Source organism: Balaenoptera borealis (genome assembly GCF_965194805.1).
Source record: "Balaenoptera borealis genome assembly, chromosome: 3".
Classification (NCBI taxonomy): domain Eukaryota; kingdom Metazoa; phylum Chordata; class Mammalia; order Artiodactyla; family Balaenopteridae; genus Balaenoptera; species Balaenoptera borealis.
In genome coordinates this window covers 7,658,685-7,670,849 of record NC_138866.1, presented here as the reverse complement: position 1 = coordinate 7,670,849, position 12,165 = coordinate 7,658,685, and the positions used below count along the sequence as shown (strand labels likewise).

Sequence of the window (12,165 nt, the reverse complement as noted above, 5' to 3'; positions counted from 1 at the left end):
TGAAGCTCTTAAAAATAATCATTTTAGTTCTCTTAGTTCTTTTTTTTTTGGCTGTGCTGCACGTCTTGCGGGATCTTAGTTCCCCGACCAGGGATTGAACCTGGGGCCCCATGAGTGAAAGTGCCAAGACCTGACCACTGGACCGCCAGGGAATTCCCTCATTTAAGTTCTTACAAAAGTAAAAAAATAGAAAGTAAGATTGTCCTTCCAGCCCTCCTCCCCTGCCAGAAATCCTTACTTTCCCCTGTAACTCATCTGAAGTGATATGAATATAAGTGCTTAGAACAGTGTTAGGCTCATAAAAATGTTAGCTGCTATCATTATTAAATCATTTATACTGATTTATATATTCCCATTGTTTGCATTGTTTTATCCAAGTCCCCAGGAAAGTACACATCGATGGTTTTACTTTAGAAGAGTTATTTAAAGTAGCTTTTCCTTTTAGTACTCAGTGGTAGACATATCCTTGCAGAAGAATGTGGTAAAAATTTATATGCAGTATTCAGAATCATGCTTCACTTGATGTGTATAATTTAGACGTGGTGAGGCGATTAAGGGATTGTTGAGAGCAGTGGTGGAGTGATCTGTGAATAAAAACAAAGGTCTACTTCATGTGATATATTAATAGATCTCTGGTTGAATTAACCAAGTGTGCTTTAGCTCCCTTTCAGAGTAACAGCAGAGATTGTATTCTTGTTACCTACATATTATTTCATAATAATTACACAATCACATCACTTATTTGTAAAAACAAATGTGTACATTTGTCCTTGGTCTCATCCCTCAACCTCTCAAAACCTGTTGTACAGAGGAAATCAGGGAGTCAAAATTACTGTTCCCTCTAATATTTTAGAGGTCAGGGTACTGAAAATCTTGCAAGAATGAAGACATTTTGCCACTGACTAATTCTATGACTTTGGACAAATCAATTTACCGCTATAGACATTAATTAATTTATTAAAAGATGTTTCAAAAGATCTCTAATTCTCTTCCACTTCAAAAATAGGTAGAATCTTGAATTTTTTATTTCGCGTGTTGTCTTTTAAATGTTAGCTCTTCCTTCCTTACTGAACTTTTCATACTGTATTTTTATCTTAGAAACCTAAAATATATAAGTGGGGTTTTTGGGTCCTACTTATGTTCATTTATATCGATATGTTTGGTGTGGTGGTCAGGAGCATGGATCCACCACTTCCTAGAGGACAAGTTACTAATGATCAGTTTTCTTCTGCTGTAAAATGGGGCTCATGGGACCTCCTACCTCATAAGGGTGATGTGAGGTTTAAATGCACTGATACATCTAAAGTGCTTAGAATAGTGCTGTTCTCGTACCAAGGCTTCAACAAATGCCAGCTGTAGTTGTTAGGATGGTTATTAATCTTATCCCCATTTGAAGATATTTTGATACATTTTGAGTGTGTTCTTGGTTTTTATTGATTTTATTGAATGGTTTAACTAGACAACTCAGAATCTGGAAAACTCTATAAAGATAAAAGTGGTCCACAGAGCAAAAGGTGAACCATGTTACTGCAACTAGGTGATGTTTTTCAGTACACACTGAAATATGTGTGTATTGAATCTGGTTATTGAATGGTTATTGAATCTTGGAATTTGGGTGCTGGAAAAGACCTTAGAAAGCATGAGGCCCTACTCTCTCATTTGACACCTATGGAAATTGGGGCCCAAAGAAGAAACGTGACTTGGCCAAGGTGACAGAGTTGGTTTGTGGCAAAACCAAAAATCTTCATGTTTTTCCAGGACATTTACTGTTCCCCAAATCTTATTTGTTGAGTACTTAGTATACAGTTCTTTTACACCATTTAAGCAGTTTTACTGCATTTAGCTATTGTTACAGCATGTCTTGACAGTCCTGATTTTAACAGAATGTTAATACTGCTAAAATGTGCCTTAAAAAAAGAGAACAGTCACAGGCAGGAAGCTAATATACAGAAACATAAATTAACATTAACTGTGACAAAAATTAGTGACATCAATCTTACTCAGATTATTTTATCTTTACTGTGAAGTATCTGTTGTCTTCTCTCTGTGGGTGTTTTCTTACATTGAATATTGTCTCATGTAACTTGCTGAGACTAGGAGGCCCGTAAGGTAAAAGTCAAGACAGGAAAGCTCTCACAGCTCTTGAGATTTCTAGTTGGAAGAACTTGTTTCAAATGTTCGTCTTTCCTTCCTTCTTTCTTTCCTTGCCTTGTCTATCTACTTTCTTAGTAAACATTGCCTTGAAAAAAATTACTTTGAAAGGAGAGTACTCATTGCAAAATAGGTTTTCCTGAGTTACATTTTGTTCATTGACTTTTCTTGTTTGTCTTTAGTTACAGGTTTATGATAATGGATCGCTTTGGGAGTGACCTTCAGAAAATATATGAAGCAAATGCCAAAAGGTTTTCTCGGAAAACTGTCTTGCAGCTAAGCTTAAGAATTGTATGTGAGCTACATTCTTCTCGTTTTTAATCCAGTAAAGCCTAGTTGTGTTGAAGCTCGGTCCTCTGCTGGTTGGTGTTAGGTACTGCATTAATTTATTCTATATGATGCTTTTATAGCTGGATATTCTGGAATACATTCACGAGCATGAGTACGTACACGGAGATATCAAGGCCTCAAATCTTCTTCTCAGCTACAAGAATCCTGACCAGGTAGTTTTGTAACTTTAAGTTTTACTGTTTAAAACCTGTTGTTTGAAAACAAGTATGGTTGCTATGAACTTTTGAACCCCTGCAGAAGTTTTACTTTTTCAACTAGATATGGTAATAATAATATTTCTTCTTGACACTTTTATCTAGTTAACATTCTACATTTTTGATGCGATTTGTTGGCACTTTATCAAGTTGGCTATTTTGCCCTAAATAATATTCAGAAGAAGTACTTGTGATACAAAATGAATTTCAAATAGCTATTTGGGGGTGGAAGCTTAAAATTATATAGTGCACCAATGAATTATGTTTGCCTTTCTGCTTTGTCATTTTTTAAATTTCCTTTGTTCAAGAAATCCATCAAATGTAAGTGTTCTGTTACTTGGAGAATTTGGTCTTTAACATGTTGATTATTGGAATCAATTGGTTTACAGAAATATCTTAGCTGTCTAAATTTTGTAGGGTTTGGAATTCAAATGTGCATTTTTTAAGCTTATTACATTCACTTTGTAATTTTCACTTTTTAAGGAAAGGAGAAAAGCTAATGTTATTATACCTTTATTTGGGTCAGTTTAGTTAGAGTAGAGGGATTCATAATTTTCTTGAAGCTGATTCCATGATTTTGGTAAAAGTAAGGTTTCGTTGACACTCATAGTTGGGCCACTGTATTTAATCCATTTCATGTGTGTTCTCACTTCTTACTTGATCTTGTATAAGAAAGGAATATTTAAACATTTTTAACTGTGTATGTCGATATGCCATACTTTATTCTTTTTTGTCTCAGACCTAACTTTGACTTCCTCTTGCTTAGTTTTCCCTTTTCCTTTGGCTCCCCTTTGTTTTCCTGTCATCTCATATATTTGCTTCCCCTTCCCCATCTCTGTTACAGTGGCTGTAAGGGATCTGTATACACAGAACAGAAGCAAGTTTCTGGTCTAGAGCAGGCTAATGGAGAAATCCTAAAGGCAATCACAAAATTTCCAGGCAACTTGTTTTAGATGCGTTTAGGTTAAAACATGCTGCCTTTTGTTTAGATGGAAGTATTTTTGCAGCTTGGTTATCCTTTGGGCATATGTTTTGGATAGGGTGATTTTTCTAGTATTAGATGTATGTGTTAGATCCAGCCCCAAATTTTTACTTCAGTTCCCTCCTGTGACCAGATACATACATCTGTGAGACAGTTACCCAGAATTAGAGATGTAATATGTGGCTCTGGAATAGAGGAAAGCCAAATTTATTAGCTTTGTATGCTAATCAGATATACACATACATCCCATAGATATGTGTATATATAATACTAAAATTTAGTTCTAATTATGAAGACTTGACCTTAATATTATAATATTTAAATGTAGCTAAGAGCCTCATCTAAAAGTTCTTCAGATCATTATTATAATCTGTGAAATATTTTTATGAAGTGAATTGATATTTGATTATTTTATACGTGAAGACAGAGGGGAATAACTAACATATCATGTGTCAACTAAGTTAGGAGTCTTACAGTGTGTGGCAGTTGTATTGCAACAAGTATTGATGGTTTACTCTGTGCTCAGTTTTGTTTTAGATGCTGTAAGGAAAAGTGTAAGATTTATAATCCTTGCTCAAATTGAGGAGACAAGATTATTTACAGGTGTAACACATACTTGTCTAAAGAAGTCAGGTGATATTATCTGCACTGTAGCTACATGGTCATTTAACGTTTTTCTTTAAATAGTAAGTCTTTCAGAATTAAGTGCTTGCAGTTGTTTGCGTGTTGGATCTAACTTGTTTGGGGTGCTGTAGTATGGCCTTGTGGATGAATCTACCCTCAGGTGACAGTATTCTGTTTCTGGGCTTTAAAGGAGTATATGTGTAGTCATTTTGCCTTTAATTTGTCTTGGTGTTTGGACATTTATAGGTGTACTTGGTAGATTATGGCCTTGCTTATCGGTACTGCCCAGAAGGAATTCATAAAGAATACAAAGAAGACCCCAAAAGATGTCACGATGGCACGATTGAATTCACCAGCATCGATGCGCACAATGGTGCGGGTACGTCAGCGGCACCTGAACAAGAGACACATTGCCAGTGCTTTCAACTGAATTCCTACACGGTTCTTCTGCAATAAATACTCAGACAAGTAAATCAGAATTGAAGAGGCAGGATAGGATGGGGGAAGAAGGGAGAGCTTAGGCTCCTACATTTGTGCAATGTGAGGGCACCTGTGTTCCCTCCCTGTCTTCCTCCCACCCTTCAAAGATCACCAGGGTTTCAGTGGTGGAGGTAGTTCAGTCAGCTGCAATAAGGCTTTCTTTTGTTTTTATTTAGCTTAATTGGAATGTTGGGGTATTTTCCCCCTAAAAGTCTGTAAGTTTCTTACGCAGCTACAAATTTGTAACAGGTAGACTTTTATTTTGTCACCTATTAAGTTGGCCTGTTTCTTCAGCAGTCGTTTCTTTTTTTTCTGTACCCAACACTGTGGAGGAGCTAAAATCCCCAGTTCTCTGGGCTTCTTAATAGCTTATAGCATTTTTAATATCTTCACATTTTCCAAGGGCACTATTTAATGTGTCATTGTTTTATAATTTATTTCCTAGGCTAATAGTCTCAGTGTGAAACTGTAGAGTTTGCCAATTTGGGTTTTAAAGTAAATTATTAGTTGGAGGTAAATTATTTCTTTTATACTGCCCAGTGTTCGGTGCTTTTTTCAAAATGGAGTCAAGATTTGATGATGAAAAACAAGACTGTAGAGTTGACCCTTTTACCTTATTCCTTTAGATGTACCTGAAATTCTACCTTAAACATTGTTTCAGTGTGCTGAATCTGCTTCTTTGTTTCACAGCCCCATCAAGACGCGGTGACTTGGAAATCCTTGGTTATTGCATGATCCAGTGGCTTAGCGGCCATCTTCCTTGGGAGGATAATTTGAAAGATCCCAACTATGTTAGAGATTCCAAAATTAGGTAAAGGAAAACTGATAATAAATTATTTTGGGCAAAATCATGATCAGGCAGATGTTTAGTCAGAACTTCTTGATGGGGACTCTAGTTTTAACTGATACTAGTGTAGAAATAAGAAAGTACTTGTTAAACAGTAAGATTCCTTGGTCTTTTGTTGAATTTATTTTAGAAGAATGTCCGTAAGCGTATTTAGGATGTAGCACAATACTGCTTAATGTGCTTTTTACTGTTATTAAATATTAATAACTTTCTGTGGCATCAAGCTTCAAACAGTGACTCAGCCTTTAATTTTTAACAGATACAGAGAAAATATTGCAGGTTTGATGGACAAATGTTTTCCTGAGAAGAGCAAGCCAGGTAAGAAAAGACTTCTTTTTTTTTAAAAATCATTTAATTATTTATTTATTTTTGGCTGTGTTGGGTCTTCGTTTCTGTGCGAGGGCTTTCTCTAGTTGCGGCGAGCGGGGGCCACTCTTCATCGCGGTGCGCAGGCCTCTCACTATCGCGGCCTCTCTTGGTGTGGAGCACAGGCTCCAGACACGCAGGCTCAGTAGTTGTGGCTCACAGGCCCAGCTGCTCCGCGGCATGTGGGATCTTCCCAGACCAGGGCTCGAACCCGTGTCCCCTGCATTGGCAGGCAGATTCTCAACCACTGCGCCACCAGGGAAGCCCAAGAGAAGACTTCTTGAGTGTTCCTAGGGATCTTGTTTTCTGCAAGAAAAACAGTCTTGAGGTCTGTGGACCACCCCGTAATGTAGGAGCTCGGGCACTGTGAAGTGTAATCAGTGCACTGCGGCCTGCTCTCGTGAAACAGGCGCTTCCCTTTCCACAGGTGGGCCTGATTCAGTTATTATTCAGTGCTTTCAGTAATGGAACCAAATTTCATTCAGTAATTCAACTATTTTTTTTATTGAGGCTTTATTGTGTGCGAAGGACCATTCTAGGCACTAGGGATACACCAGTGAACAAAATAAATAAAAATTCCTATCCTCATGAAGCTCTAGTTGGGAAAGGTAGACAGTAAACAAACGAGTGAATTTCACAGTATATTGCATGGTTAGTACTGTGGCAGAAAGAAGAAAGCAGTGAGTAGAGTTAGGGGGTGTGGGGATGGGTTGGGGAGTGAAGCGAGGAGGTGGATTGGAATTGTAAATAGGGTGGCCAGGAATGGCCTCACTGAGGAGATGACAATTGAGTAGCTGTAGGAAGGAGATAGGGAGCGAGCTCTGGGGAAGTCTGGGGAAGAGCGTTTCCAGGCAGAAGGAACGTGAGTGCCAGGTGTATTTGAGGGTTGCCTGCTTTTAAGCCATCATAGGGCTTTGGCTTTTACTTTGAGCAGGAGCACGTGAGGTTTGGAGGAGAAGAGGGACGTGAATTGTCTATCTTTAAGGGAACTCTCTCCAACTCCTGTTTTGAAGATCGACTGCTAGGGAAGCAAGGCCGGGTATAAACAGGAGCTGGTAGGAGGCTACTGCAATAATCCAAGCAAGGGAAGTAGCAGTGCAGGTAGTGAGGAGTGGTCGGTTTGGATATATTTAGAAGTCTTTTTCAAGCCATTGCTCAGTTATCCCCTTTTCAGGGAGGTCTACCCTGACCTTATGCCGTTTAAACTTGCAACCTACCAACCACATCTAGAAATAGAATGTTATAGGCTTTTTCAGAAACACCCCCTGGTGCCTCCTGCCAATCACGAGCCTCTCCCACTGGCCTAATGAATCACTAGCCTAACTTCCAACACTAAGGATTTGTTTTTGAACTATATAGAAGTGGAATCATAGAGTGAACAAAATAGATAGTTTCATGAGGGCAGGGATTTTTAATGTTCTAGTTTCTATTGGAGTTCTTTGTCTTTCACTCAGTATTGCATTTGTGAAATTAATTCCCACTGTTGCATTTTTTGGATGTTTTTATTTACTTTTTAACTTCATTGAGGAATAACTGAAAAATATAATTGTATAACATGATTTGATATACAGGCATACCTCGTTTTATCGCTGTTCACTTTATTGCACTTTGTAGATATTGTGTTTTTTACACATTGAAGGTTTGTGGCAACCCTGAGTCGAGCAAGTCTGTTGGTGCCATTTTTCCAACAGCATTTGTTCACTTCCTATCTGTGTCACATTTTGGTAATTCTCACAATATTTCAAACTTTTTCATTATTATTCTATTTGTTATGGTGATTTGTGATCAGTGATCTTTGATGTTACTATTGCAAAAAAATTATGACTCCCTGAAGCTCAGACGATGGTTGGCATTTTTTTAGCAATAAAGTGTTTTTTAATTAAGGTACCTACATTTTTTTAGACATCATGTTATTCCACACTTAATAGGCTACAGTATAGTGTAAACATAACTTTTATATACACTGGGGAACCAAAAAAATTAAAGTGACTTGCTTTATTGTGATACTTTATTGTGGTGGTCTGGAACTGAACCCGCAGTGTCTCTGAGGTGTGCCTGCCTGTACGTACACATGGGCGAATGATGACCAAGATGGACATAATTTAACACATCTATCACCTTGCATAGTTAACAGAATTAACAGCAGCCTTTCTTGAAAAGACCAGCCTTTCCCTGTGATGCCGCCTTTGTGTTAAATCAGGTGTGGATTTGTGAGTCTGTTTCTGGGCTCTTTCATTGTTCTTTTTTTCTCTTCTTGGGCCCCACTGTCTTAATTACTGTAGCTTTATCTAAAGTCTTGATACATGGTAGTTTAAGTCCTCTAGCACTGTTTCTTCTTTATACTTGACTTTGCTGTTTTGCTTGATCATTTGTATATCTGTGTACCTTTTAGAATCACCTTGTCAGTTCTGCACACACCCTCTCCCTCTGCAATTTGCTGGAATTCTGAGTGGGATTGCATGGAGTCCGTGGACTAATTGGGGAGCATTGGCATCTTTATACTATTGATACTTTGTCTTCTGTTTAATTTGGTCTCAGTTTCTGTGTTACCTGTGTTTTATAGTATTAATCTGGAAAAAATCTTGCCCATCTTTCATTATAATTGTTACTAGGTATTTGATGCTCTTGTTAAGTGATATATTTTTATTAAAATTTGTTTTTCTAATTGCTTGTTGGTAGTATATAGAAGTAAAATAGATTTTTAAATATTTACCTTATATCCTGTGACCTTGTTAAATTTACATATTGGTTCTAGAAGTTTTTTTATAGATTCCTTAGGATTTTCTGCACACACTGTCATGTTTGTGAATAAACTGTTTTACATCTTCCATTCCACTCGTGATGCCTTCTGTTTCTTTTCTTGCCTTACTGTACTGGCTAAAAGCTACAGGACTTTCAGGCAGAATGGAAGCGGTGCAAGTGGACTTCCTTGCCATTTCCTTCTCTCATTAGGGAAGTGTTCAGTATTTTACCATATTGGTGATGTTTGCTTTAGGTTTTCTATAGATCCCCTTTTTCAGATTAAGAAAGTTGAAGGGAGGGATTTTTGTTTCTTTTTTCTCATGTACCCAGGTATTTAGAATCATGCCTGGCATGTGGTGGGTGCTTAAGGAATACCTGAGTGAATGAATGTGTATATGCATGTGTGTGTGTAGCACTGACATGATCTCTTGATTTATTGGACGTGGGGTGTGGGAAGAGGATTCTTGGCTTGAGGTGCTGGAAGGATGGAATTTTCAGTAACCAAGACAGGGAAAACCACAGGGAGAACAGGTTTTAGGGGTTGGTCAGGAGTTTGGATTTGCATTTGTTGGGATTTGATATGAGTCAGTGGAAATCAGTGGATATAAAAGTCTGGAGAGCAGTGGAAAGGCTGGGCTGGGGATATAACATGTATGAGTCATTAGCCTAAAGATGGATTTTTAGATGGATGTTGAAAAGTGTTGATCTTGACTAGTAAGATTTCTTTTTATGGGTTTGGTTCTGCCTCAGTGTACAGTAAACCTTTCATCATTCAGAAGTCGATTTTTCTCTTTTATGGGAAAACCAGGCCTTGCTTCTTTTTCTTTTTTTCAACCTGTTTTTCATATGTTTTATTTCTTATTTATGCAAAGAATGCAGCTGTCTTCTGTAGAACTAATGGCTTCTGTGGCAAAAAAAAAAAAAATACTGGCTATGATATTTATTGTATACTTAAGCACATTTTACTTTATAATCTTTATTCTAGGTCCTTTTAAAAAAATAGCTTTAAAACTACAGCAATTATTTTTTGTATATATTTAAATGTTAAGCATGTCTTCTGTCTTACTATCTCTCACAATTAAAAAATGTTTTTTACATTGTTTCTCAAAATACGTTTTTTATTTGACTTATCTGACAATTCTTGAATTCAAAAGCATACTTTCCATTGAAGAAGTGATTGAAAAAAACATCTTTAACAAGCTATACATTTGCATTCTAATTTTAGTATAACCATGTATCATTTTCTTAGAAAAGTACATTGTATTTATGACAAAAAATTACAAAATAATTGTGTTATTCTTTTAGATGAAATTGCTAAGTACATGGAAACAGTGAAATTACTGGATTATGCCGAAAAACCTCTTTATCAACAGTTACGAGATATTCTTTTGCAAGGACTGAAAGCTGTAGGAAGTGAGGATGACAGCAGGCTGGACCTCAGTGTTGTGGAGAACGGAAGTTTGAAAGCAAAAGCAATAACAAAGGTGAGTTTTGTTACTGAATTTTCCTTTGGGCGTCATGTGACTATAATTGCAGCGAATATTAATTTTAGGTAAGAGAACCAGTAGCTCAGTAAAGGAACTAATAACAGATTGCTACGCAATTAAATATTTATCATCATGATGTAAAAGCAAACTCTTTATGATATAGAAAAATATGTAGAGGGTGGTAGAAAAATGAATATTTATGTGTTTCTTATGTCCAGTAGCAAGTTAGGAAATTCCTAAAGAGATTCTAACTCGGGATACTAATGTCTGGCAGAGGGATTTGGGTGGGGCATTCAATTCATAGTCTGTGTGTTCTTTTCTCCCGCGTCACCCCTTAGGGTTGATCTTGTCTTTCACTTTTTCCTTGTTCATTGGTGTGGTCCAAGTATTTACTATTTGAAAATTGGTTTTGAAAAATTACCATTTGAAAATTACATTGGAAAGTTTCCTTGTTTGTTGTCGTGTTGTGTTTCCCATTTGAACATTATTTTGCTCTTTACAGAAATCTCATTATGTGAAGCTGTGTATCTGTATATAAGGGGATTAATTTTTTGGAAAGAAATGTTAAATAATAAACTTTATGGTAGAAATATTGCGCAGGCATGTAAATAACTCCTGGTATTACTTTAAAATTTCGATTTTGCAGGTATACATCAACTTATTGGTTATTTTTAATAATTATTGATCAACTTAGTCTCCTTTTTAATCTGGATTGTTTACTAAAATGTGCTAGTTGCTTTTACATGGGAAAGGAAAACTGCTTTTAGAAGAAAAAAATTTTTTTACGTTATTGACTGTTTTAATTGTCGTTAACTCTGTAAACTCCAGTAGATTCCTTTGGAAATCTTAGATTCCAAACTATGAGATAAAGAGTTAAAAACAGATTTTCTCCCTTTAAAATAAGAAGCAGCATATTAAAAGAACTTACAAAGAAGATAGGAATTTTGACATTGGATCATGAATTTGACTTTTTGGGCTAATAGTACGTCTCTTTGTAATTTCATCACAGAATCTGAAATTATACATATGCATCTATATATACATCGTTTTTGCTTTCATAAGTTTTGTCTTAATTGCACCTGCTCCATTTTTGTGGTCAACAACCGTGTGGAAAGCCATATCCAGCTTTAAGTGAAGAGGACAAGTGGAAGGCTGAGTGGAATTTTTCAGTAAGGTGGTAAACTTACAGTTTGCGTACACATATAAACATACAACATGCATCTTCTTGCTCAGGACAGATTTTTGTACGTTAATATTTATAGCTGGCTTCTGTAGTGTTTTTCTCTAAAATTTTGCTGATTGAAAAGTAAAGATCTCTGTTGAGGTAAGAACTTGTCTAGTACCATTCCCCTTTCCTTTGCAAGTCGCTGTTGTTTGTACCTACATGCTAGAGAAAATTTGGTTTCTGCGGGTTGGCTGACTTTACAGCTGAATAGGTCAGTCTGCTGCAGAGCTAACATCTGTGACCTTATAATTCTCTTGTGTCCTTGGGTAGTTCAGAAAGCTGGAAATTTCTTGTTAGATCATCCCCTACATGTATAAAGCTTCATTTAGGGGGAGAAAATGAATAAAAAGCTAAACTGTTAGATTTCCTTCATTAGTTTGCTGCTTTTTTTCCCCTCAGAGCTGATATAGGACTGTTTTTGTATTAAAAAGAAATTAATAAAAGTTAAGATTAGGTAAGATCATGAAGCTCCTTGATAACCATGTAACTGTAGGTGAGTTGTTAATTTTGTTGGCCTTTTGTTTTTTGTTTGTAAAGTGAAAGAGTTGGACCAGAGCAGTTTTTTTTTTTTTAAGCTTTCTTTCTTTTTCTTTTTAAAGCATCAGAACATTTTCTTCAAATAAATTGTAAATACGCCACATCTAAAACAGATAAGAGCAGAGCTCCATCCAACTTTTCAGTCTGGAGGCTCCCAACAAGAGAAAACTCTCCTCCTT

The 12,165-nt window shown here is 36.6% G+C and overlaps 1 protein-coding gene across 4 annotated transcripts in view; it reads left to right on the top strand.

Moving 5' to 3' along the window:
• Nucleotides 1-12,165, top strand: part of VRK1 (VRK serine/threonine kinase 1) — a 75,382-nt gene that overhangs the window by 47,585 nt on the left and 15,632 nt on the right. For all 4 annotated transcript variants that reach the window (XM_082384578.1, XM_082384577.1, XM_082384579.1 and 1 more), the window contains 6 exons: nt 2,334-2,442; nt 2,562-2,654; nt 4,549-4,681; nt 5,473-5,593; nt 5,889-5,947; nt 10,043-10,221. In XM_082384578.1, the coding sequence (XP_082240704.1) occupies nt 2,334-2,442; nt 2,562-2,654; nt 4,549-4,681; nt 5,473-5,593; nt 5,889-5,947; nt 10,043-10,221 (694 nt within the window). The remainder of the gene's footprint in view (nt 1-2,333; nt 2,443-2,561; nt 2,655-4,548; nt 4,682-5,472; nt 5,594-5,888; nt 5,948-10,042; nt 10,222-12,165) is intronic.